At 49.7% G+C, this 19,341-nt stretch overlaps 11 protein-coding genes across 11 annotated transcripts; 7 read left to right on the forward strand and 4 right to left on the reverse strand.

The window, feature by feature from the left end:
- Window positions 1–46: 46 nt before the first annotated feature.
- On the reverse strand, window positions 47–1,153 carry Bathy02g04810 (glutamine cyclotransferase; the record flags this gene model as incomplete). The annotated part of the gene is made up of 1 exon (XM_007514785.1): window positions 47–1,153. One exon carries the CDS (start codon window positions 1,151–1,153, stop codon window positions 47–49), a length of 1,107 nt encoding a protein of 368 aa, XP_007514847.1.
- Window positions 1,154–1,406: 253 nt separating this feature from the next.
- Bathy02g04820 (aldehyde dehydrogenase) lies at window positions 1,407–3,548 on the forward strand (the record flags this gene model as incomplete). Its single annotated transcript, XM_007515013.1, has 1 exon — window positions 1,407–3,548. One exon carries the CDS (start codon window positions 1,407–1,409, stop codon window positions 3,546–3,548), a length of 2,142 nt encoding a protein of 713 aa, XP_007515075.1.
- A 235-nt stretch (window positions 3,549–3,783) lies between these two features.
- Window positions 3,784–5,661, forward strand: Bathy02g04830 (predicted protein; the record flags this gene model as incomplete). Its single annotated transcript, XM_007514663.1, has 1 exon — window positions 3,784–5,661. One exon carries the CDS (start codon window positions 3,784–3,786, stop codon window positions 5,659–5,661), a length of 1,878 nt encoding a protein of 625 aa, XP_007514725.1.
- Window positions 5,662–5,957: 296 nt separating this feature from the next.
- Window positions 5,958–6,740, reverse strand: Bathy02g04840 (predicted protein; the record flags this gene model as incomplete). The annotated part of the gene is made up of 1 exon (XM_007514911.1): window positions 5,958–6,740. The coding sequence occupies one exon, from the start codon at window positions 6,738–6,740 to the stop codon at window positions 5,958–5,960; it is 783 nt and encodes a 260-aa protein (XP_007514973.1).
- Window positions 6,741–7,365: 625 nt separating this feature from the next.
- On the reverse strand, window positions 7,366–10,167 carry Bathy02g04850 (predicted protein; the record flags this gene model as incomplete). The annotated part of the gene is made up of 1 exon (XM_007514982.1): window positions 7,366–10,167. The coding sequence occupies one exon, from the start codon at window positions 10,165–10,167 to the stop codon at window positions 7,366–7,368; it is 2,802 nt and encodes a 933-aa protein (XP_007515044.1).
- Window positions 10,168–11,014: 847 nt separating this feature from the next.
- Bathy02g04860 (predicted protein) lies at window positions 11,015–11,551 on the forward strand (the record flags this gene model as incomplete). The annotated part of the gene is made up of 1 exon (XM_007514726.1): window positions 11,015–11,551. The coding sequence occupies one exon, from the start codon at window positions 11,015–11,017 to the stop codon at window positions 11,549–11,551; it is 537 nt and encodes a 178-aa protein (XP_007514788.1).
- Window positions 11,552–12,067: 516 nt separating this feature from the next.
- On the forward strand, window positions 12,068–13,750 carry Bathy02g04870 (violaxanthin de-epoxidase; the record flags this gene model as incomplete). The annotated part of the gene is made up of 1 exon (XM_007514424.1): window positions 12,068–13,750. One exon carries the CDS (start codon window positions 12,068–12,070, stop codon window positions 13,748–13,750), a length of 1,683 nt encoding a protein of 560 aa, XP_007514486.1.
- Window positions 13,751–13,860: 110 nt separating this feature from the next.
- On the forward strand, window positions 13,861–14,655 carry Bathy02g04880 (predicted protein; the record flags this gene model as incomplete). Its single annotated transcript, XM_007514745.1, has 1 exon — window positions 13,861–14,655. The coding sequence occupies one exon, from the start codon at window positions 13,861–13,863 to the stop codon at window positions 14,653–14,655; it is 795 nt and encodes a 264-aa protein (XP_007514807.1).
- A 593-nt stretch (window positions 14,656–15,248) lies between these two features.
- On the forward strand, window positions 15,249–16,049 carry Bathy02g04890 (unknown protein; the record flags this gene model as incomplete). Its single annotated transcript, XM_007514856.1, has 1 exon — window positions 15,249–16,049. One exon carries the CDS (start codon window positions 15,249–15,251, stop codon window positions 16,047–16,049), a length of 801 nt encoding a protein of 266 aa, XP_007514918.1.
- Window positions 16,050–16,898: 849 nt separating this feature from the next.
- Bathy02g04900 (predicted protein) lies at window positions 16,899–18,704 on the forward strand (the record flags this gene model as incomplete). Its single annotated transcript, XM_007514545.1, has 1 exon — window positions 16,899–18,704. The coding sequence occupies one exon, from the start codon at window positions 16,899–16,901 to the stop codon at window positions 18,702–18,704; it is 1,806 nt and encodes a 601-aa protein (XP_007514607.1).
- A 169-nt stretch (window positions 18,705–18,873) lies between these two features.
- Bathy02g04910 (unknown protein) lies at window positions 18,874–19,203 on the reverse strand (the record flags this gene model as incomplete). The annotated part of the gene is made up of 1 exon (XM_007514637.1): window positions 18,874–19,203. The coding sequence occupies one exon, from the start codon at window positions 19,201–19,203 to the stop codon at window positions 18,874–18,876; it is 330 nt and encodes a 109-aa protein (XP_007514699.1).
- Between the last annotated feature and the right edge of the window lie 138 nt (window positions 19,204–19,341).

The raw sequence follows: 19,341 nt of genomic DNA on the forward strand, positions 1-19,341 counted from the left end.
CTAATATATTCTCTCGGAATGCGCTAATCTATGTTATTCTTTTTCTCTAGGGATACCCGTAATTTGGTAAAGATGTAGGCGAGTGGCACCGTTTCCTTCCCAACTCAATCGCGCCCTTCTTGCGACTCCCTTTACTAATTTTCACCTCGAACACGCGTCTCCATTGTTTCCCGGTGACGAAAATGCGGTCGCGTCGTTCGTCGTACGCGATTCCGTTCATGACACTTCCAACGTTGTCTTGCAGTTTCTTCAACCCGGTAAAATCGATCCAACCGAGAACTTTTCCGGTGCGTTCATCGATTCGCGCCACGCACTCTTTTTCTAAAATGTTTGCCCAAATTTCACCTCTGACCGCTTCGAGTTCGTTCGGGAACCTCTGTTCGACGCCGTTATCGTGAACTGTGATAAAGCCTATGGATTCACCTTTGTTCATATCGAATAACGTCAAATGCGCGGTGCCGTTCGAAATGACTATGACCCCTTCTCTTTTCGACGAAGTTACGCCCCATCCGTCGCGTAAATCCGTGTTGAACATCTTTTGTTCGCCGCTTTCCTCTTGGAACAACAACGCGTTGTTCTTCTCCTCTACTTTTCCTCCGATGTCCTTAATCTCGTGAGTAAACGCTCTCGAACTCTTCCACACTAACTGAATTAAACTATTCTTCTTCGCCCTTTTCGTCTCCTCTCTCATAAAAACTAACCCTTCTCCAAACGCCGATTCCGGTATCGTCTTCAATTCCAACACTTCGCCCGTCTCGATATCCGCGCGTCTCACATCCGATAACTTCCCGTGAGGCACGGACCCAGTGGACTCGAAAAAACTCCCACTCGCAGAGTGATACAAAAACCCTTGCGTGAACGCGTTCGTGTCGTGCGGGTACGAGTTCACGATTGAATACGTGTGATATTCGATATCCGACGAAATTTCTTTCTCTTCCTCGAACGCCTCTCGTAAAAACTGGTTCGTCACGTGGTCGTCCTCCTTTTCCTCTTCCGATGATGATAACGATGATACCGCAGAACGCTCTTCTCGACGAAAAGCGAGGAGGAGTACAAACGTCGCGACTAAGAGCGAAAGAACCGCAAAAGTCGTTTTAAAAACGCCCCCACGTCGCTTCGAAATCGTCGTCCGGATTGATGATTTTTTCCCCATGATGGATTCGTTTCAAGCGTCAAGAAGTCAGGAAGAAGAAGAAGAAGTCCGTCCCTTCTCGCGGTTGTTCACGCTCAGAAACAACTCCTCCTCCTCCTCCTCCTCCTCATCGTCGTTAAAAACGAGAGAGTTTAGAGTTCTTTAATGTTGTTTCTCTGGCGACAAAAAGTGACGCGAGCGTCATAAAAAACGCGCGGAGAAGTAATCTCACACACGCACACTCTCTCTCGTTTTCTGTCCTAAAGACAAAAACATGTTCGTGCTGCAGGAAGATCTTTGCGCGTGCCCGGACATCGCGTGCCCACCGTGCGTGCGAAAAGTCGTCTATAAACACGTCCCGGCGTTGACGAAAACATTCCTTCACGACTTTCCGAGATTTGAAAGATTTCTCGTCGATTTAAAATTGGACGAGTTGACGAGGATGGATTTTGTTCTGGTCGCGATGAGCGCGTTTCTCGCGTACGCGGTGTACCAATCCATCGAGAATTACTTCTTCGTCCCGTCGATCGCAGTTGGGTTGACCGACGAGGAAAGGAAAGGGAAAACGGGGAAGAAATGGGTACCAAACTCGCCTTTTCCTGAAAAATCTGTGCCGTGTTACGACCCAGGGTCGCTGGACGTTTTAGGTCCGGACGTACCGGCGATGACGAGAGAAGAGGTGAAAGAGAAGATTCAGCTGGCATCAAAGGCGCAAAAGGAGTGGGCGAAATCGTCGTGGAAGCAACGGAAGTTTTTGTTGAAGATTATCCGTAAATTCGTCGTCGAGAACCAGGACGATATTTGCGTGGTGAGCGCGAGAGATTCCGGGAAGCCGCTGGTCGACGCCGCGTTCGGGGAAGTCATCACGACGTTAGAGAAGATTCGATGGTTGTTGCGAGAAGGAGTGTATTGGTTGAAGCCGGAGAGAAGAAGTTCCGGGGCGATGATGTTTTACAAAAAGGCTACGTTGGAGTTTCATCCAGTCGGGGTGATGGGCGCGATCGTGCCGTGGAACTACCCGTTTCATAACGTCTTTAATCCGTTGGTGGCGAACGTATTTGCCGGGAACGCGTTGGTGGTGAAAGTTTCCGAACACGCGAGTTGGTCCAGTCAGTATTATGGTCGGGCGATTAAGGCGTGTTTGAAAGCGGCGGGCGCGCCAGAGGATTTGGTTCAAATCGTCACGGGGTACGGCGAAGCCGGAGAAGCGATCGTCAACGGCGGATGTCAAAAAGTTGTCTTTGTCGGGTCAACGACTGTGGGGAGGTTGGTCATGAAATCTGCCGCGAAAACGTTAACGCCGGTTGTTTTAGAGTTGGGCGGTAAAGACGCGTTTATCGTTTGCGAGGACGCGAACTTGAACCAGTGCGTGCCGATGGCCTTGAGAGGGGCGTTTCAATCGTGCGGTCAAAACTGCGCCGGCGCGGAGAGGTTTTACGTCCACGAGAAAGTCTACGATGAGTTTGTTTCCCGAGTGGTTCAAACTGCGAAAGAGTTGAGACAAGGCCACGCGTTGAAAAACCCTTTGATGACTGATTGCGGCGCCATGTGCATGCCGAACCAAGCGAAAGCAGTGCACGCGTTGATTGAAGACGCGAGGTCGAAAGGCGCTACCGTAGCCGTTGGCGGTTACTTACCGAAAATCATGGTCAACGTCGACGACGTCGACGAAGATTCCGAAGAGTTTGGGAACTGGTTCGAAGAAAACATCGTCGAACCGGTAAAAGGCCAAATCGAACATATCACGGGGTCGCCGTTAACTCGAGACTCCATGAAAAAAGAGCGCCAACAACAAAAAGCCAACGTCGTGAAACCGCCGCCACCGGGTGCCACCAAAGAGATCTTGACAGGTCAATTCTACCCGCCAACCGTCCTCTTAAATGTCACGCACGACATGAAAATCATGAAGGAAGAAGTCTTCGGCCCGGTGTTATCTATTTGCAAAGTCAAATCCGACGAAGAAGCCGTTCGATTAGCGAACGATTGCGACTTTGGTTTAGGTTCAAACGTTTTCGCCGGGAGCAAAAAACGCGCAGAACAGCTCGGACAACAGTTAGAAGCCGGCATGACCTCAATTAACGATTTCTGCTCCACGTACATGGCCCAATCGCTTCCGTTCGGCGGCGTCAAAGAATCTGGCTTTGACCGATTCGCCGGCGTCGAAGGTTTACGCGGATGCTGCGTCCCCAAGTCCGTCGTCGTGGATCGATTCCCTCTCATCAAAACCGACATCCCACCTCCCCTGCAATACCCAGTCAAACCCAACGCGTTTGCGTTTTGCAAATCCTTATGTCGAATGTTCTTCGGCGGAAGCGTTTTCGAAAACGTTCGAGGCTTGATGCAACTCATCGGGTGCTTCGTTTTCGCGCAGAAGAATCCAGTTTTGAGCGGGAAGAAAGGACGGGGAGGACACTGATTCCACAAAACACACGCATATACATATTTATTTATTTAGAGAGCGAGAGCGAGAGCGAGAGAGTACATCGTTTTAATTAAGTATGCGTACCGAGCGGGTTATTTTAATCAGGATTGGCGCAGCGTCGGCGAGGTTGCGAGGATTTTTTCTTTCAGTTACTCAACTTTCTTTTGCGTAAATTCACCACTTTTCAACGCACAAGACATTCAAAACAAACAAACGTCAGGAGTGAGAAATGGTCGTCACCACCCCGAAGGGATTCAAAAAATCCCCTCGCAAGCAATATATGTTCGTCTTTTTCGTCTTCGCGTCTGGTTTGAGCATGTATCTCTTCATACTTTCGATCGCCAATCGCGACAGTCGAGACGTCGGTCCCGGGGACGAACTTCCCGGCGATTTTCTCAGTCGAGAGACGTTTGAACAAAACCAACACCACGGGATGGGCGGGATGGACAACGATAAAAGTGATTTTGATGGGAGGAATTTAGACGCGTACCACAGAGAATTAGAAGTCGAACGCGCGCGGAAACGCGAAAAGGAAAAAGAAGAGTTGAAGCGACTCAGAGAGAAAGTTCAGGAGGAAAAAGTTCTCAGAGAAGTAGCGGAGAGGAAGTTACGCGAGAAGGAAGCAGAAGCTTTCAGTAGCAGTAGCAGTAGCAACGGTGATGAGGATACGAGCGAACATGAGAAGGAGCTGTTCGAGGGCGGTTTTTACGAGAAGCCGGGATTGTCCGTCGAGCGATGGCGGCAAACGAGAGACGGCGAGACGAAGGAACGCTACGCCGAGTGTCACATGATTGAAAACTCGGAATATTGGGGTCCAACGCCCGTGAGTGGAGATTTGTCCGCGGAGAATGGTGCGAGAAATAGAAAAGAGACGTGGCAAGAGTGCTGCGAGTCGTGTAAAGAGCACTCGAAGGAGTGCAACACGTGGAGATACGACCCGAGGAATAAAAACTGTTGGTTGGCGAAGAACAAAAACGTGTGGCAACCGCCGACGTATGGGAAAGGCGACGCGATTCCGTATACGAGTGGGATGTTGCATCCAGAACCAGTACAATACGATCCCGTGGAAGAAGATGCGTCGCCGCCAACGTGCATTACGACTATGATTACCAGTAATGGTGGTAGGTACATGAATTGGCAAACTCGATTGGTTTACGCTTCGTGGAAAAACGTGGCGATGAAACACGACAAAGCTGGAATCATGGCGAGATTCATTCGCATTTTACACAGAACGAAAGACGATGAACTCGTAGATATCGTTCCAACTTGGAGAGCGGATCCATGGCATCCAGACTGCGACAATTCGTGCAGCTATTCGGTCAAAGATCGCGCGAGAGCGATTTACGATTGGAGCTTAACGGAAGACGCGAAAAAGTGTTCGCACGTGTTGATGGCGGAGGCGGATTATATTTTCGTCAAAGCCCCGCCGCCGTCGGTTATGTTACAACCAGGGCACAGCTATGGGTTTTTATTCGGTTACATAATTCCAAGTCACGCAGACGCGATGCCAGCCTCGAAAGTGTTTCACGAAGGGTACGAAGACAAAGTGCCGTACGCCGACGTGGCGCAAACGGGGAACGCGCCGCAAATAATGTACGCGAAAGATTTAACTCGAGTCGCCAAAAGATGGAAAGAGTTAATGGTTGTGTCTGAAGAATCCGCAGTCATACAAAAAGTTTTTGGTTGGGTGAGAGATATGTACGCGTTTAGCTTTGCCGCGGCACAGATTGAACCGCCGCTTCAGTTTCGTTTACCGCCCGTGCCTTTCGCGGATACCATGGTACAAATTCCAGCGGACGTCCAGTTGGGTAAAGCGATCGCCATGCATTATACGTGGGGACCTGAAATCAAAATAGGCCCTAAACCGAGCCATGATGTCGTGTGGCAGTTTGATAAGAGACGATGGGGCGGTGCCGGCGGCGTGGGACGTAAGTTTGAGAAAATCCCAATGACTCCGACGTGGGACAAGTCGAAGGACTATCGCTTAAACGCGGACGAGGTGTTACAAGAGACGCAATTGGAAGTGTTGAGGATATTCGCGGAATACTTCAACGACGCGGTGGAGATGGCCAATCAGGAGAAGGATATCGTAAAATCAACCTCTTAAAATGATATGTATAGCGAAGAAGCATGAAAGCGTAGCAGTAAAAGTGTATTAAAGTAGCAGTTTTTAGGAGTAAATAGGCAAGCCGTTTGATATTTCAAACAAAGGTTTCATCTACATTCGGTTTCATTAATGAATCCGTATATTTCTCTCTCTCTCTCTCTCTCATTCTAAATCTAAAATTGTGTTCCAGTATTATTAGTACAGTATTCAACACTCCATTCATCTCTCTTTACACACACACACACTCTCTGTTTTCGTTTTCTTCTCTTTTTGTAGTCCTTTTACATCTATTATATTTAATAGCCGCCGCCGCCGCCACCCCCGTCTTTGTTCGACGTGGCAATGTTAACTCTCAAAACTCTCCCGTCAACGTCTTGACCGTTCAATTGCGCAACGACATCTTCCGCTTCTTTTTCCGAACTCATGGTCACGAAACCGAAGCCTCTGGATCTCCCGGTTTCGCGGTCGGTGATCAGTCTCGACTCGTCGACGTTACCAAACTCAGCGCACAAGTCTTGCAAGTCTAAGTGGTCCATCCCCCAAGACAAGTTACCGAAGTAAACTTTTCTTCCGTCCGCGTCCCAGTTCCTTTTCGGTCTTTGCTCTCTCGCCGGTCTTTCCTCCGGCGGTAAAGAAATGACGACTCTCATTTGTCTCCCGAACTGGTCCGAATCGTTCAACGCAGCAATCGCGCTGTCCGCCATCTCTTGCGACGGCACCGTGGCAAAACCAAACCCGCGGGATCTCCCGGTGTTTCGGTCCGTCACAATCACGCAATCGCTCGCTTGGTATTGCGAGAATAAATCGTTCAACGCTTGATCGTCCATGTCCCAGGAGAGATTGCCGATGTACAATTTCACTTCGCCGCCACTGGATTCCGATTCCGCCGCCGGAGATTCCGCGTCGTACGCTTCCGTGGACATCAACAAACCTCGCTGGTTAAACGCATTCACGTTCATAAAAGAACGCTGCGCGGAACCGACGAATGATTTGGACAACGTCGCGTTCGCAACGGTTCGCACCGAGCGCATTTGCATCGAAGACGACGACGCGAAAATTGGCGTCGCGATTTTACTCATTCTCGACGAGGACGACGCGCGAGTTGACGTCGGCGCGACGATTTTGGTTAAAGCAGACTGGATTAATGATGCCATTCTTTTGCTGGGCATGAGTTAACGGGTAGAATAAACCGGGTTTGAGGAACTTTTGGTGTGGGTATCAAAGGTTTTACGTACGTCGGTAAGTAAGCGTTCGAGATTGTTAGTGACGCCAATCGCCTTTTGGCGGCCGGACAAGGTTTTGGTTTCTGGTGCGAAACCCAAACGTTTCTTTTTCGTTGAAAGAAAAAAAAGGCAAAACCGAACGAATATGCGAGTATTACGATATAGTTTATATATAGTTTATATATATATATAGCAAAGGCAATTAAACTAGATGTGGTGTGTTCTCTCTCCTCTCATGATGTCAACGATATAAATAGCGCCAAAGCTCGTCGTAAAAAAGATATCATGCGCCTTCTTAAACGCTTGAAAGAAACTTTTCAGTTTCCGTTCGCACGTTTTGAAGGTGAGTGTATTCTCTCTCTTGCGTTTTTACTAAGCTTTGTTTGAAAAGGCCATGAAACCGCGGAGGTTACCGGCAAAGGTTGATTTACCTTCCTTTTCGAGAACTTGTGACAAAGGCGAGACGTCCGCATTTTTCCCACTACTTTCGCAAGCCCCCGTTTGTGGTAGCTCCCACCACGTTGTCGGTCGATTTACGTTTCTTCGATGCCGATCGCGTGGCTCTGACGCCGACTTCAGCTTGCGGCTTAAACCAGGAACTCAATCGCGCCGCTTTCGGCTTCTCAACGACTGGAGGTGCGTTGTTCACCTCCATGCGTTCATGGTCCACATTTGATGCTTCTAATACCATCGACATGGGCGGCGGAACACCCGAGCGACGGGACGAGCCTTTATGCGCAGTGGACATCGGTGGCGAAACGCCTCCAAAGTGCAAACGCGTCGGCGCCAAGTCAGCTCCGACGCTCGCGACAGAGTTCTTACGTCCTCTGACCTTTCTACCCCCCGCGAGCGCGGCAGTTACCTTCGTGTTGTTGTTATTGTTGTTGTTATTGTTTGCCGCGGTGTCCTTCTTCGTGCTATTCTTGTTGCCACGCGTCGTGGTCGTCGTCGCTCCATTCACATTCGTTCGAGCCGGGACGCCCATCGTATCCTTCGCGAACGAGACTTCTTTATCGCCGACTCTGTGCGAAGCAACGACTGATTTCTCGCGAAACGGTAATTGCCTTTTAGATGCCGTCGTTACTCTCGCGCCGTTGGCGGCGTTGGTATTGTACATAGAACTTCGCTGCGAAAACATTTTGCCGTGCGTCGTGTTCAACGCGGCGGTCGGAGACGTTTGCTTGAACGCGGAGCCAAGAGAACCAATCGACGGTAGCGTCGGCAAGTTCTTCATCGTCGACGCGGTTGGAGGTTTCAAGTTGGCCGCTGGCGTGTTTCCAAATCGCATGGAAGCTGCGTGAGCGTTGTTCTTTCCGTTGCTCTTTTTCATCGTCGCCGTATTCTTCGCTGCTTTTCTACTCCCGTTCTTCGCCGTCGTGAGGTTTGGATTTGTGCGTAAGAACGCATCCGTTGGCGAGACCAACATCGCTGATCCCCCAGGCGGCGTGCACATGGCCGGTAAGTCCGCGGTACTGATAAATTCCCCGTCGACGGTGAAACCTTTCATCAACGTCGAATCGCCGCCTAAGGTATTTTGCAGTTGTTGATCCGGCGGCGTTCCCATGCTCAGAATAGCCGCGGCGGCAGCGCGTTCTTGCTGATGCGCATACGCAGCCGCGTTGATTTGCCCGTACATGTTGTTCATCACGTTGGATGGTGGCGTGCCGCCAGCGTTTCCGGGACTTCCGTTATTGCCATTCGTCGCCGGCGTTTGCAACGCGTTCAACTCGTTCAAGTTGAACCCAGCAATGTGGGCGACGGATATGGGCATCTGATCCGATAAACGTCGGAGGCCACCCGCAGATGAGGGCGGGAAGCGGCCCGAGGCGAGCGGCGAAAAAATGCTGCTGACGTTGTTCGCGGCGTTCATGGCGTCTCCCGATTGCGACGGGACGAAATACGGTTGGTACATTTGCATCGCGGCAATATGTTCCGCTTGCGACAAGTTGCGCTTTTGCTGGAGTCCACTCAACTTGCCCTTCTTTGCCATTGGCCCTTGTCCTCCTCCTGCTCCTCCTGTTGCTGTACCATTCTTTCGTTTTCCCGTCGTTTTCCCGTTTGCGCCAAGCGCGGCGGTGACCGCGGCGGCTTGCTTCGCAGCCTTTGCGCGTTCCTTCTCGAGTTCTTTCGCCGCTTTCAGAAGCATCTTTTGTTTCTTCTTCTCTTCCGCGACTTCCTTCGCGAGCAAAGTCTTGGCGTTCTTTTCTTCTTTTGATTTCGTCGTTTTCGTTGTGGTCGTGCTTGTTTTCATTTTTTTCGGTTTCTTTTCTTCTTTACCGCCGGCGTGCTTCTCCGGCGGCAAATCGGCAAACGCCTCTTTCAACGCCTCTTCCGTCGCGTGCGACGCTTGCTTCCAGCCAATCCAGCTCGATTGCAGCGAACACCTCACCTGCATCGCCGCCGCGCCTTTGGGGACGTCGTTATTCGCGTACACGCGAATCGGCGTCGAAAATCCACTTCCGATAAACTTTGCCTCGCTCAACTTGACGTTTGGAATTGCGTGTCCGTTCGCGTCGCTTTCTACCTCGAAAATCGTAAACAACAGCCGAAACGCCTTCACTTTGTTCGGACCGAACGGTCTGACGTGGTTCGACGCTTCGTCGATGGAAATGAACAAGTTCTTCGAGTTCTTCCAGTTTGATTTATCGCCTAAATCTTGTTGCGTCGTCGTCGTCGTCGTCGTCGCCGAAGAAGAGTTTGGTTGCGTCCTCCCTTGCTTCCCAAACCTTTGAATGGCGCTTAAAATAGGCCCTTCGCAGCTCTTATTGCACCTCTCTCTCGTCACCGGTAACCACATCTTCCCTTCGCCGTGGACGATGAGTTCGCTCGTCGGTCTTTTCAGCGTTTCCTTCCCCGTCTCTCCCATCGGTTCCGCGTAGACGAGATAAATCACGCACCTCGCTCTCGTCCCGTTCGTGAGGCGTAACTCGTACTCTAAGGCGGAGTTCGCTAAATCTCGAGGAATATCGTTACCAATTGGTCGTTCGTGCGCTTCGAATATTTGTAAAATATCTTTCTCGTCGGCGTTCTTGTTCAACGCTTTCGCAATCGTCAATTCCACTTGGTTGTACGATCGTTTCTTTTTCCCCAACTTATACGCTCTCTGTGAATAATGTTGGATAAAAGGAGTAAAGCGGTACGGTGAGTACATAAAAAGGTAAAAGAACAACACTCTTTCGTCTTTTCTCGGTTTGATTTTCTTCGCGCGTCTTTCTCGTCTCTCTCTTCTTCGTAATCGTCTCTCTGATTTAAACGCATTCAAAGGACGAAACAACGGCTCCATCGATTCAAATCACTTCGATTGACGAGAAAAGATGCGCGCGAGAGAGAGAGAAAGAGATGCGAAGACGAAGACGCGAGAACTCGATGTAACGCGCATTTCTCTCTCTCTCTCTTTATTCTATTCTCGGAAAGACGAAGGGAAGAGCAAAACCAGAAGAAGTGCGCTCTTCTCATCATTCGAGAGACGATCAAATCGAGACGTTGGGGAAAACCATTAAAAAACATGAAACGTACCACTTCCGCGTTTTGCCCCGCCGCTGTGTTATTCTTTTCAACAAAAGAAACCATATCCTTCGTCGCGATTGGTATGGGACGTAACGCGCGAGGATCGTCGTCCTGGTCGTTGTTCGCCGCCGTTCGGAGGTTTCCGACCGGCATTTGATGAGAGTAGTGCGTAGAATTAGTGATTTACACGTGCGTTTGAATTGTGAAGAGCGGCTGCTGCTCTCTCGCACGAAAAAAAAATGAGCAATCGCGAATTTTTTTTTTCTTTTTTTTCACAAGTGTTTTGCTAAATTTTTTTTACGCAAGTGGCGAAACTCACCGCCAAACACGGATCAGTATATGATAATTTCGGTTATTCCGTTGCTATCAGCGACGGTACCATCGTCGTCGGAGCAATTTGGGACGACGATAAAGGGTCAAGTTCTGGTTCCGCGTACGTCTTCGAGAAGAGCGATTCTTCCGACGCGACCTCGTGGACGCAAGTGAAGAAACTCACCGCCGACGACGGAGCATACGGTGATTATTTCGGTAGAACCGTTGCTATTAGCGACGGTACCATCGTCGTCGGAGCATACTTTGACGACGATAAAGGGTCAAATTCTGGTTCCGCGTACGTCTTCGAGATGAGCGATTCTTCCGACGCGACCTCGTGGACGCAAGCGGCGAAACTCACCGCCGACGACGGAGCATACTATGATGTTTTCGGTAGAACCGTTGCTATTAGCGACGGTACCATCGTCGTCGGAGCATATGATGACGACGATAAAGGGTCAAGTTCTGGTTCCGCGTACGTATTTGACGTGAAAACTGAACCATCTCCTCCTCCTCCGAGTCCGAGTCCGCCACCGTCTCCTCCTCCTCCTCCTCCGAGTCCGCCACCGTCTCCTCCTCCTTACGAAGAGTATCCCATCAAACTCTTGAAGACAATCTACGCGAACGGTACGATCACCGAGGAAGTCGTCGAATCTTCCGCGGCGGCGCGTCTCGGCGCCGCGTTGATGCCGTCTTCCTCATCCGACGCGTTCGTCGCCGCCGTCGCGTGTGTCGCCCTTCTCGCAGTCGTCGCGACCAGGAGAGCGAGAAAAACGAGTTTTGTCAACGGCGAAGAAGCCGACGGTCTGTTGAATGCAAACACATACGGCGCAATTTATAACGCCTAATCGACGACAGCGGTGGTAAAAGTGATGATGGCGACTCCTATATATATAGTTTTCATCACTCTGATGGTATTTTTTTTACTCACTCGCGTTCAGATCTGTGAACTCCAAACGTAGATGTAGTAGACTTCGCGAGTGTAACGTACCAGTATTTGTACATACACATCCATGAAATGTTTTATCCCTCTCTTCATGTGTATCGTCTTTATATCCTCGTCATCGGTTGCTCGGCACGTACCATCTCGCTTTCGCATCATCGTCGGTTTCCAACGCGCTCGTCTTTTTTCCCGAAGACGACGACGACGCAGAACCACGACTGCTGGTGCTGCTGTTTTTGCGCAACGCGCACGAAAAGTACACCGTCGCCGCAAAAAACGCGAAAACGACCGCTTTCCCGTCGATCGCGCCCGGTGGTTTCCGCGCGCTCATCGCGTCTCGTCCTTCCTTAAACAACGCCATTGTAGATATGTGCGTTCGAGCGTCACAAGTGTGACGCACCGGAGACGAAAAGATATAAAGATGTCCTCCTCCTGCGCCTCCTCGAGTGCGCTCTCTCCCTTTTCCTCTCTGAAGAAGAAGAAGACGAATCGGGAGAGCGTTGCGTCTCGTCGTTCTTCGCGCGGCGTTCGATCGTCCTTAGATCCGTCCCCGTCCGTGGTTGGTCTTCCGAACGAGGACGACTCGATGATGATGATTTCACCGGCGTCGTCGCCGACGTCACCGAGGATGATGAAAGAAGAAGATACAGAAGAAAGGCGCGTTGTTGTGGTCGTGTTTACGAACTTCAACGAAAACTCGTACTTAAAGTACCCGAAATCGTTACCAAGGTACAGCGAAGACAAGAAACCCGCCGGGGAAGTGTCGTGGAAGGAGGTGTGGGAACACATGCGTTTGCGCTTAAAATGGTCCAACGAGACGTTCGAGACTGTTCTCGTGGACTGCGCGGATGCGGAGACGGTATCGAAAGCGAAAGAGGCGTGTTCAAAAGCGACGGCATTTATTGCGTGCGAAGTCGGGGAAAGCGAGAGTATTGCGGAGAAGATTCGCGAGTTGACCGTAACGGTTCCAACCGGCGTGGTTTGCGGGAAGAGTTCGGCGACGTTGCGGGATCTGCAAAAGTTACAGTTCATGCCGATGCGCGACGCCGGGCACAACGATTTCTTCGAGTTGCCGTTTGAAACGAGAAGAGAGAAGGATAAGAAGAAGTTTTTACAGATGAAAACGTTGTTTGATAGGAAGAATCACTTAGACTTACTGTTTATGAGTTTAGTTTTGATCGACGCGTGCGAGGTTCCCGGGATCGTCGTCCCGGAAGTCGCCATCAATCAAGAGATTAACATCGGCAACGTCTGGTGCATAGCCTCCAACTGCGGGTCCAAATTGTTAGACTGTTATAAAAACCCGCAGTGCAGGAAAAGCTTAGACTGCGTCGACGCGTGTGGAATGAACGATCAAGTGTGTACGTACACGTGCATTCGCTCGTATCAAAATCGAGAGTTTGAATATCTGGCCAGATGCATGTTGCATTCGCATAATTGCTTAGGGAACGACGCGAAACGACCGGAATTTCCCATCGTGAAACCGATGAAAACGTTCCGAGGCGAAGCGTTGACGCACGAAGTCGCCGAGCAAATCATGCAAGGACATTTAGGAACCGAGAGAGACGGGAAGAAAATCGAGTACTCGTGGCTCGCAGTGGCGGGACAAAACCCGGCGTACGATCATTTTCCAGCGCAATACCAAATCTGGTACGCCGGTAAAGCGCGAAACTCGTTCTGGTACAATCCAGTTTTCAAAGTGAACACGTTAGACGGAAAATCTGTCTGGCGTCGATCCGACTACCGATGCAAACGCGAAGACACTCCCGGCACGTTTACGTTTACGTTCATGGACAACGGCGTCACGTCGAAAGAATACTGGCGCATCGTCGACGCCGCGGACGATTTATCCTGGGCGTTATATTACTACGCCGGCGCGGCCAAATCTGCCGGTCAAATGTACGTCGGCGCGGTATTAGCGTCGCCGGACGGGTTATGGCCACCAACTCGCGAAATGGAACGCGTCGAAAAGGCGCTTTGGGAAGGGTGCGGGTGCAAGATGTGGGAGATGATGGAAGTCGATAACCGACCGGATGTTATCGCAAACGCGCCGTTACAGCCGTTACACGACGTCGTCTTGAAACCGTCTCTCATTCTTCCGTGAGTGAGACAAAAAAAGCAGTTTTAATAGAAGTAGTAGTAGTAAAGTAGCACCATCGTCAAAAACATCTTTTCCCGCTCTTCACTCTTTTGTTGTCTTCTCGTTTCGCTGAAATGCGCAACGTCACGGCTGTACGAAACAAACCTCTCATGGCATCCTCTCATTCGAGCCGTCGTAAACAACAACTAAAAACGAAACCGATAAACCCTTTCCTCCGCTTCTCCGTCATCCTGCTGACGTTTCTCTCTTTACTCTCCATCGCTCTGTATTCCAATCGAACGAGAACACGAAACGAACGCGAAGCGGTGGCGTATTCGTTGTGGTTGGAACCACCTACTACGGATGATTTATCCTCGAGAGTTGAAAACTTTATCGTTGAAAACGCGAAAAACGACGTCGCGTTCAAACCGCACGTGACGTTGTTAGGCCCAATCTACGACGAAAACGAACGCGCGATGGTTGCGAAAACCGAGAATTTAGTTCGAGAGATTCGAGAGAAGATGATGAAGAAGACGACGACGACGTTTAACATCCGGTTCCCGAAAGGCGCACAGGTTGGGCAAACGTACTTCCAATGCGTGTATTTAGAAGCGGAATTGACGTCAAACTTGTTACACGCGCGAGAGAAGGCGATCGAACTGTTCGATATCCGGGACGCTCGAAGATATACGCCGCACATGTCTTTAGCGTACGGCGACGACTCGCAAGGCGAGCGGTTACGGTTGAAGCTGAAAGCGGACGAAGTGTTCAAAAAAGCCTTCTCGCTCTCAAACACGGACGAAGAAAACGAAGACGAGACCTACGAAGAATCGTTCAACGCGACCAGCGTGAGTTTGTGGAAGACAGACGTGGAAGATAAGAGTTGCAAGTCTTGGAGGAAAGTGAAAGAGTTTCCTTTGTTTCCGTAGCGTCGTTCGTCGTAGCAAAATATTCGCGCATAGAGATAGAAAGAACAGAGGATCACATTTGAAACTACTCTTCTCATCATAACGGTCACAACGCGTCTCTCTCTTCTACTAAAGGCTATTTTTTCGTGTCTAATCGAATCTCTCGTCATCGCGTCTGTGTCTTCGGTTGTCGTCTCTGTTGTGAAGTCGTTCGTTGCCAATGAAAGTGCGGCAAATCGATCGGTTTCCTTAAACTCTCCAAGACTAACGCGTCCTCCCCTTGTCCGTGATGTAAATACGGATCTAATTTCCTGTATAAAACTTCTTCCGCATCTTCTAATCGATCTAACAAAGACCCATCGTGCGCGTGTGGATGTTTCCGCATCGGTTGCATTTGCACCTCGTTGGAATCGGATTGAAACTCTTTCAAAAGAATCAAACAACAGGACGCGAGTAAAGCGAGGAAACAAAATACGGCCAGTTTTGCTACGCGTCGGTGTCTTCTCAACGTTTTCGGATTGTTGCTCAGAAGATGTTGAGAGTGGTTTTGCGACATTTTTTATCTCATCATACAAGTGAAGAAAATTCGATTCCAAATTCCCCGCAGAGTAAAAATGGGTCAAGGCGCTTCGTCTTTGCAACAACAAAGGAACAGGAAGAAAAACAGATGCGTCACCGACGATAACGAGTTCATCGATGTCTTCAACGCGAGCTTCTCGTCCTTTCAAAACACCACCGCTGAAAAGGAGGACGACGACGATAACAACAAAGAAGAAGAAGAAAATACATCCGACGACAACGAGAATTGGAATTTCGCGCGCAGGACGAGGAAACGATTGAACGAGTTGAGAGAACTCGCACCGTCCACGGCGAAACCGATGCTCGTTTCAAACGCACTCTCAGACGAAGAAGACGAGGACACGACGTCAAAATCGAAGAAAAAGAACGGAAGCAATGACAGGAGGAGTTGGCAGAAAGTGTTCGATGTGCTCGACGCGTACGAACGACACCAAGAGGATGGTGATGGAGACAAATATTCGTCAAAGAGCGAATTGATTGCGAAGCTGCGCGAAGTCGCGAAAGCGATTCGATTGGCCGCCAAAAACACCACGGAAGAAGAGGACGACGACGACTTTTACGAAGCGCAACACACATCCGAAGGAAAACCGACGCCCCCGAGTAGGCTTCTCTCGTCCCCGATATCCAAAACGCCCCCGCCGGTAAAGCCGCGAAAGCTTCGGGCGAAGAATCGGAAAAAGAACGACGACGACGATGCGAAAGACGACGGCGAGAACGACGACGACGAAAACGGTTCAGACGACGACGAAAACGCGACAGGTGGTGTGTACAGCGAGTACGTCCGGAACACGGACGATTTGCTCGTCGTCGCCGAGAAACTTTCTTCGCTCCTTTAGAAGAAATACGTAAAAGAAGAACAAAGAAGAACAAAGAGTATAGTTTGTAATAAAAGCGTCCTCCTCTCGCCACCTCTGGTTGTTCACAAAGGAAAAGGGCTTGAGTAGAAAGAGGAGAATTGTAGCGGCGAAAGAGCGAAAGAGCACCGTAGCCTCGCCTTGCGTAGTGCGAAAAGCAGCGTTAGCGTGTAGTAGTAGTAGTAGTAGTAGTAGTCCTCTCTTGGGCAAAAAATTCTTCTTTGGTTTGCAAAGAAAATTTCGCCTTTTAAAAATGTGGCTAAAAAGCATCTCACATCAAGGCACTTTTTTTCAGTCTTCCCCTTTAGTCTTCTTCGTCTTAGGTTAATTTAGTATCTAAACGCTCCTCACATCTCTCACAAACGAGAAGAAGAGGAAGAGGAAAGAATTTAAATTTACTCACACACTTTGCGCGTTTGCGTTTGAACGAGCGCGGAGTTTTGCCCGCGTTGTAAATACTGGTGCGTTTATTTTCGTCGTCGTCGTTTCGGCGCGCGAGCATCATCTCACAACATCGCGCTTTGTTTTTGTAACTGTTTGAATTTCCCTTTTTTCTTCTTTCTCTCTTTGCGCGCGCTTTTCGTAGGAGTAGTATAGTCTCGCGCGTATCGTCGCAACTGTTGCTGACGCGCGCAAACTCTGCTCTTTCTGTTTTCCTTCACGAACAACGACGACGCACTTTCTGCCCTGTGCGTTTTAGGTTTCGAGCGAGAGAGTCATCAAACAGTCTTTAAAACGCAGAGGAGCGTGTGTGGTGGCGGCCAACAGAAAGAACGAAAGAGAAGGATTATGAAAAATACCAACAACGCGTCGCGTTCGGCGTCGTTCGAGATGGAGGACATCGAAGGCGGCAAAATCGAAGACGCGTACAGGAAATCATTTTTACCGATGGACGACGAGAGCAACGGCTCTGAGGATAAGGGATTAAGGAACGACGGAGGAGACATTGAGTTTAGCCCGTATTTCGGCGACGAAGGTTTGGCGATGAAGAACGACGAGCAAGATAACGAGATGATGGGGTTCTTTAAGAGAAGCGTGGCGAGTCGCGCGCGGTCGGCGTCTGGGAGGTCCAGTCCCCCGAGCAGTGGTGGAAGGAAATCTCTCAACAACAACAGCAACAGCAAGGCGGCGAGCTCGAAGAAACAACAGTCGAACCAAAACAACAACAACAACAACACCGCGAGGCAAAATCTCACCGGTAAAAAACGAAAAGCAGCTACAGGACATCATCGTCATCATGCACACGCGAGAGACGATCCGAGATTATCACTGTACGATTACGCGCACGATTTAGTCGACGATCCGAGTAAAGGAAGTTCCGAGGATAACGGAGGAAATACAAACAGCGGAGATAACGCGAGTAACGAGAATACCAACGGAGGCACGTCTTCCAGACGACGAACGAATCGAAGCAGCTCGTCGAACTCATCGAGAGAGGAGCTCTTTCAACTCGGCGCTGGGATGGGAACAACAGCGACAACTTCGACGAAGAGGGGTCAATCTACGTCGTCAGCGCCTTTGAGTAAGAGGAAAGCGCCGACGACGAGTACGAAGAAATCGACATCGTTAACCAAACCGAAAGCAAAGAAAGAAACAAAGAAACCGACAAAGACGACGACCGCGACAAAATCAGGTAAACCGAAGAAGAAATTAGGACGACCTCGGAAAGAGGATAACTCACTGGGGACGTTGTTTGCTCCGGCGACGAAGATCGCTCGCGGTAAACGAACGACCGTTTCGCGCAAAGCGAAAGCCAACGTGTCTGCTTCGGTCCTGCTTAAAGGCATCGGGTCTAACGAATCGATATCCATCGAAGGAGAGATTCCAGCGATTGAGATAGAGATCGAAACAACGAAAAATGTTGACAGTATAGATCAGTCGCCGAAGCATATGCAAGCAAAACAGACCAGAGTCTCACAAAACGACGAAACTATCAACCCCGGAGGCGCCGCGTCCGAGTTTCTCTTTCGAAATCAGAATACTACCGCCAACGCCACCACGGCCTCCAAAAATATCGACAAAAACCAAACCATGTCGAATTTACTGTATATTCAAAGTCAGGAACAACAAATGTTGATGCAGCAGCAACTCGAGGAGCGACAACGGTTGACATCCTCCATTAACGATGCGGCGGCGGCAGAGAATAAGAACGGCGCTACCGCCGCGGCTACGAAGAAGAACATCAAACAAAGGAAAAAACGAGAGGCACAGAAAGAAGAGCAAAATGCCATGGTATTCGATCGATCTCACGCCCCAGGCGGCGACGAGCGACCCGCGGTGTTAGCTCGATACCTCGAAAAGAGAAAATCGAGGAAGTTTGCCAAGAAAATTCACTACGAGAGTCGAAAGGTGAGAGCTGACAACCGCGTGCGCGTAAAAGGCCGATTCGCGAGCGGGAGCGTAAACATCGTCGAGAAACATCCTCACGACGAGGAAAAGACTTCTGGGCAAGCGCAACTCACGCACGCGCAAAAACAGACTCAGGAAATAATGCGAGCCGTCGGTTCTGCCGGCGCCAGTTTAGCCGCCGAGAAGGAGATGATGCGTGGTAAAGAAACGAATGCGGAAAAAGCAGTCCTTCAGCGCGCGCCTCCACCTCCATCGCCGACGTCGCTGGCGCTTACGACGAACACATAATAATAACCATCTGTATATATACATTGATAAAAAAATTGTTGTAATTACATACTATTCTGTACCATTTACCTACTATAAACCGCTACCTCAGTCCCTTCTATTTGCTAAACAAACGCGTCTCTAAAACTCTCTCTTCACCCGAATCATCACCTCCACAACACATTCCTTTTCACTTTGCTTCTTTCGGAACTTCCCACGTCTCCTTATCCGGGTCCGCGCTTTTCAGCTTCGTCTCAAAATTCCCTCTCTCGTTCATTTTCCCTTGCAAAACGTTCGTCGTTAAGAACATTTCCGCCTCCTTCCCTTCTTTGATTCGTTTTCTAATTTCCTCCTCGTTTGCGATATCTTTGTGTTGGTCAAAGTGCGAACGAATTTCAATCGCGGACGCCTGTAAGGCTTTCTCGTCGCCGTGAAAGAGCGCGAGTCGAGCACGGAGGAGTCCGCGGAGGAGTCTTCTTGCCTCGTGTCCTAAAAGCGACGACGATGATGACAGAGACATATAACTACGTGTGATTTGAAAGCGTTAAAAGTGCTTCTTTTTGTGTTGTTTTTGTTTTCCCCAAGAGGGAAATTTTTTTGTATCTAAAACGCCAATTCGTTTTGCGCATGTCAAAAAAAAATACGCGCGCGCTTTTGT

Source organism: Bathycoccus prasinos (assembly GCF_002220235.1).
Source record: "Bathycoccus prasinos genomic : Chromosome_2".
Taxonomy (NCBI): Eukaryota; Viridiplantae; Chlorophyta; class Mamiellophyceae; order Mamiellales; family Bathycoccaceae; genus Bathycoccus; species Bathycoccus prasinos.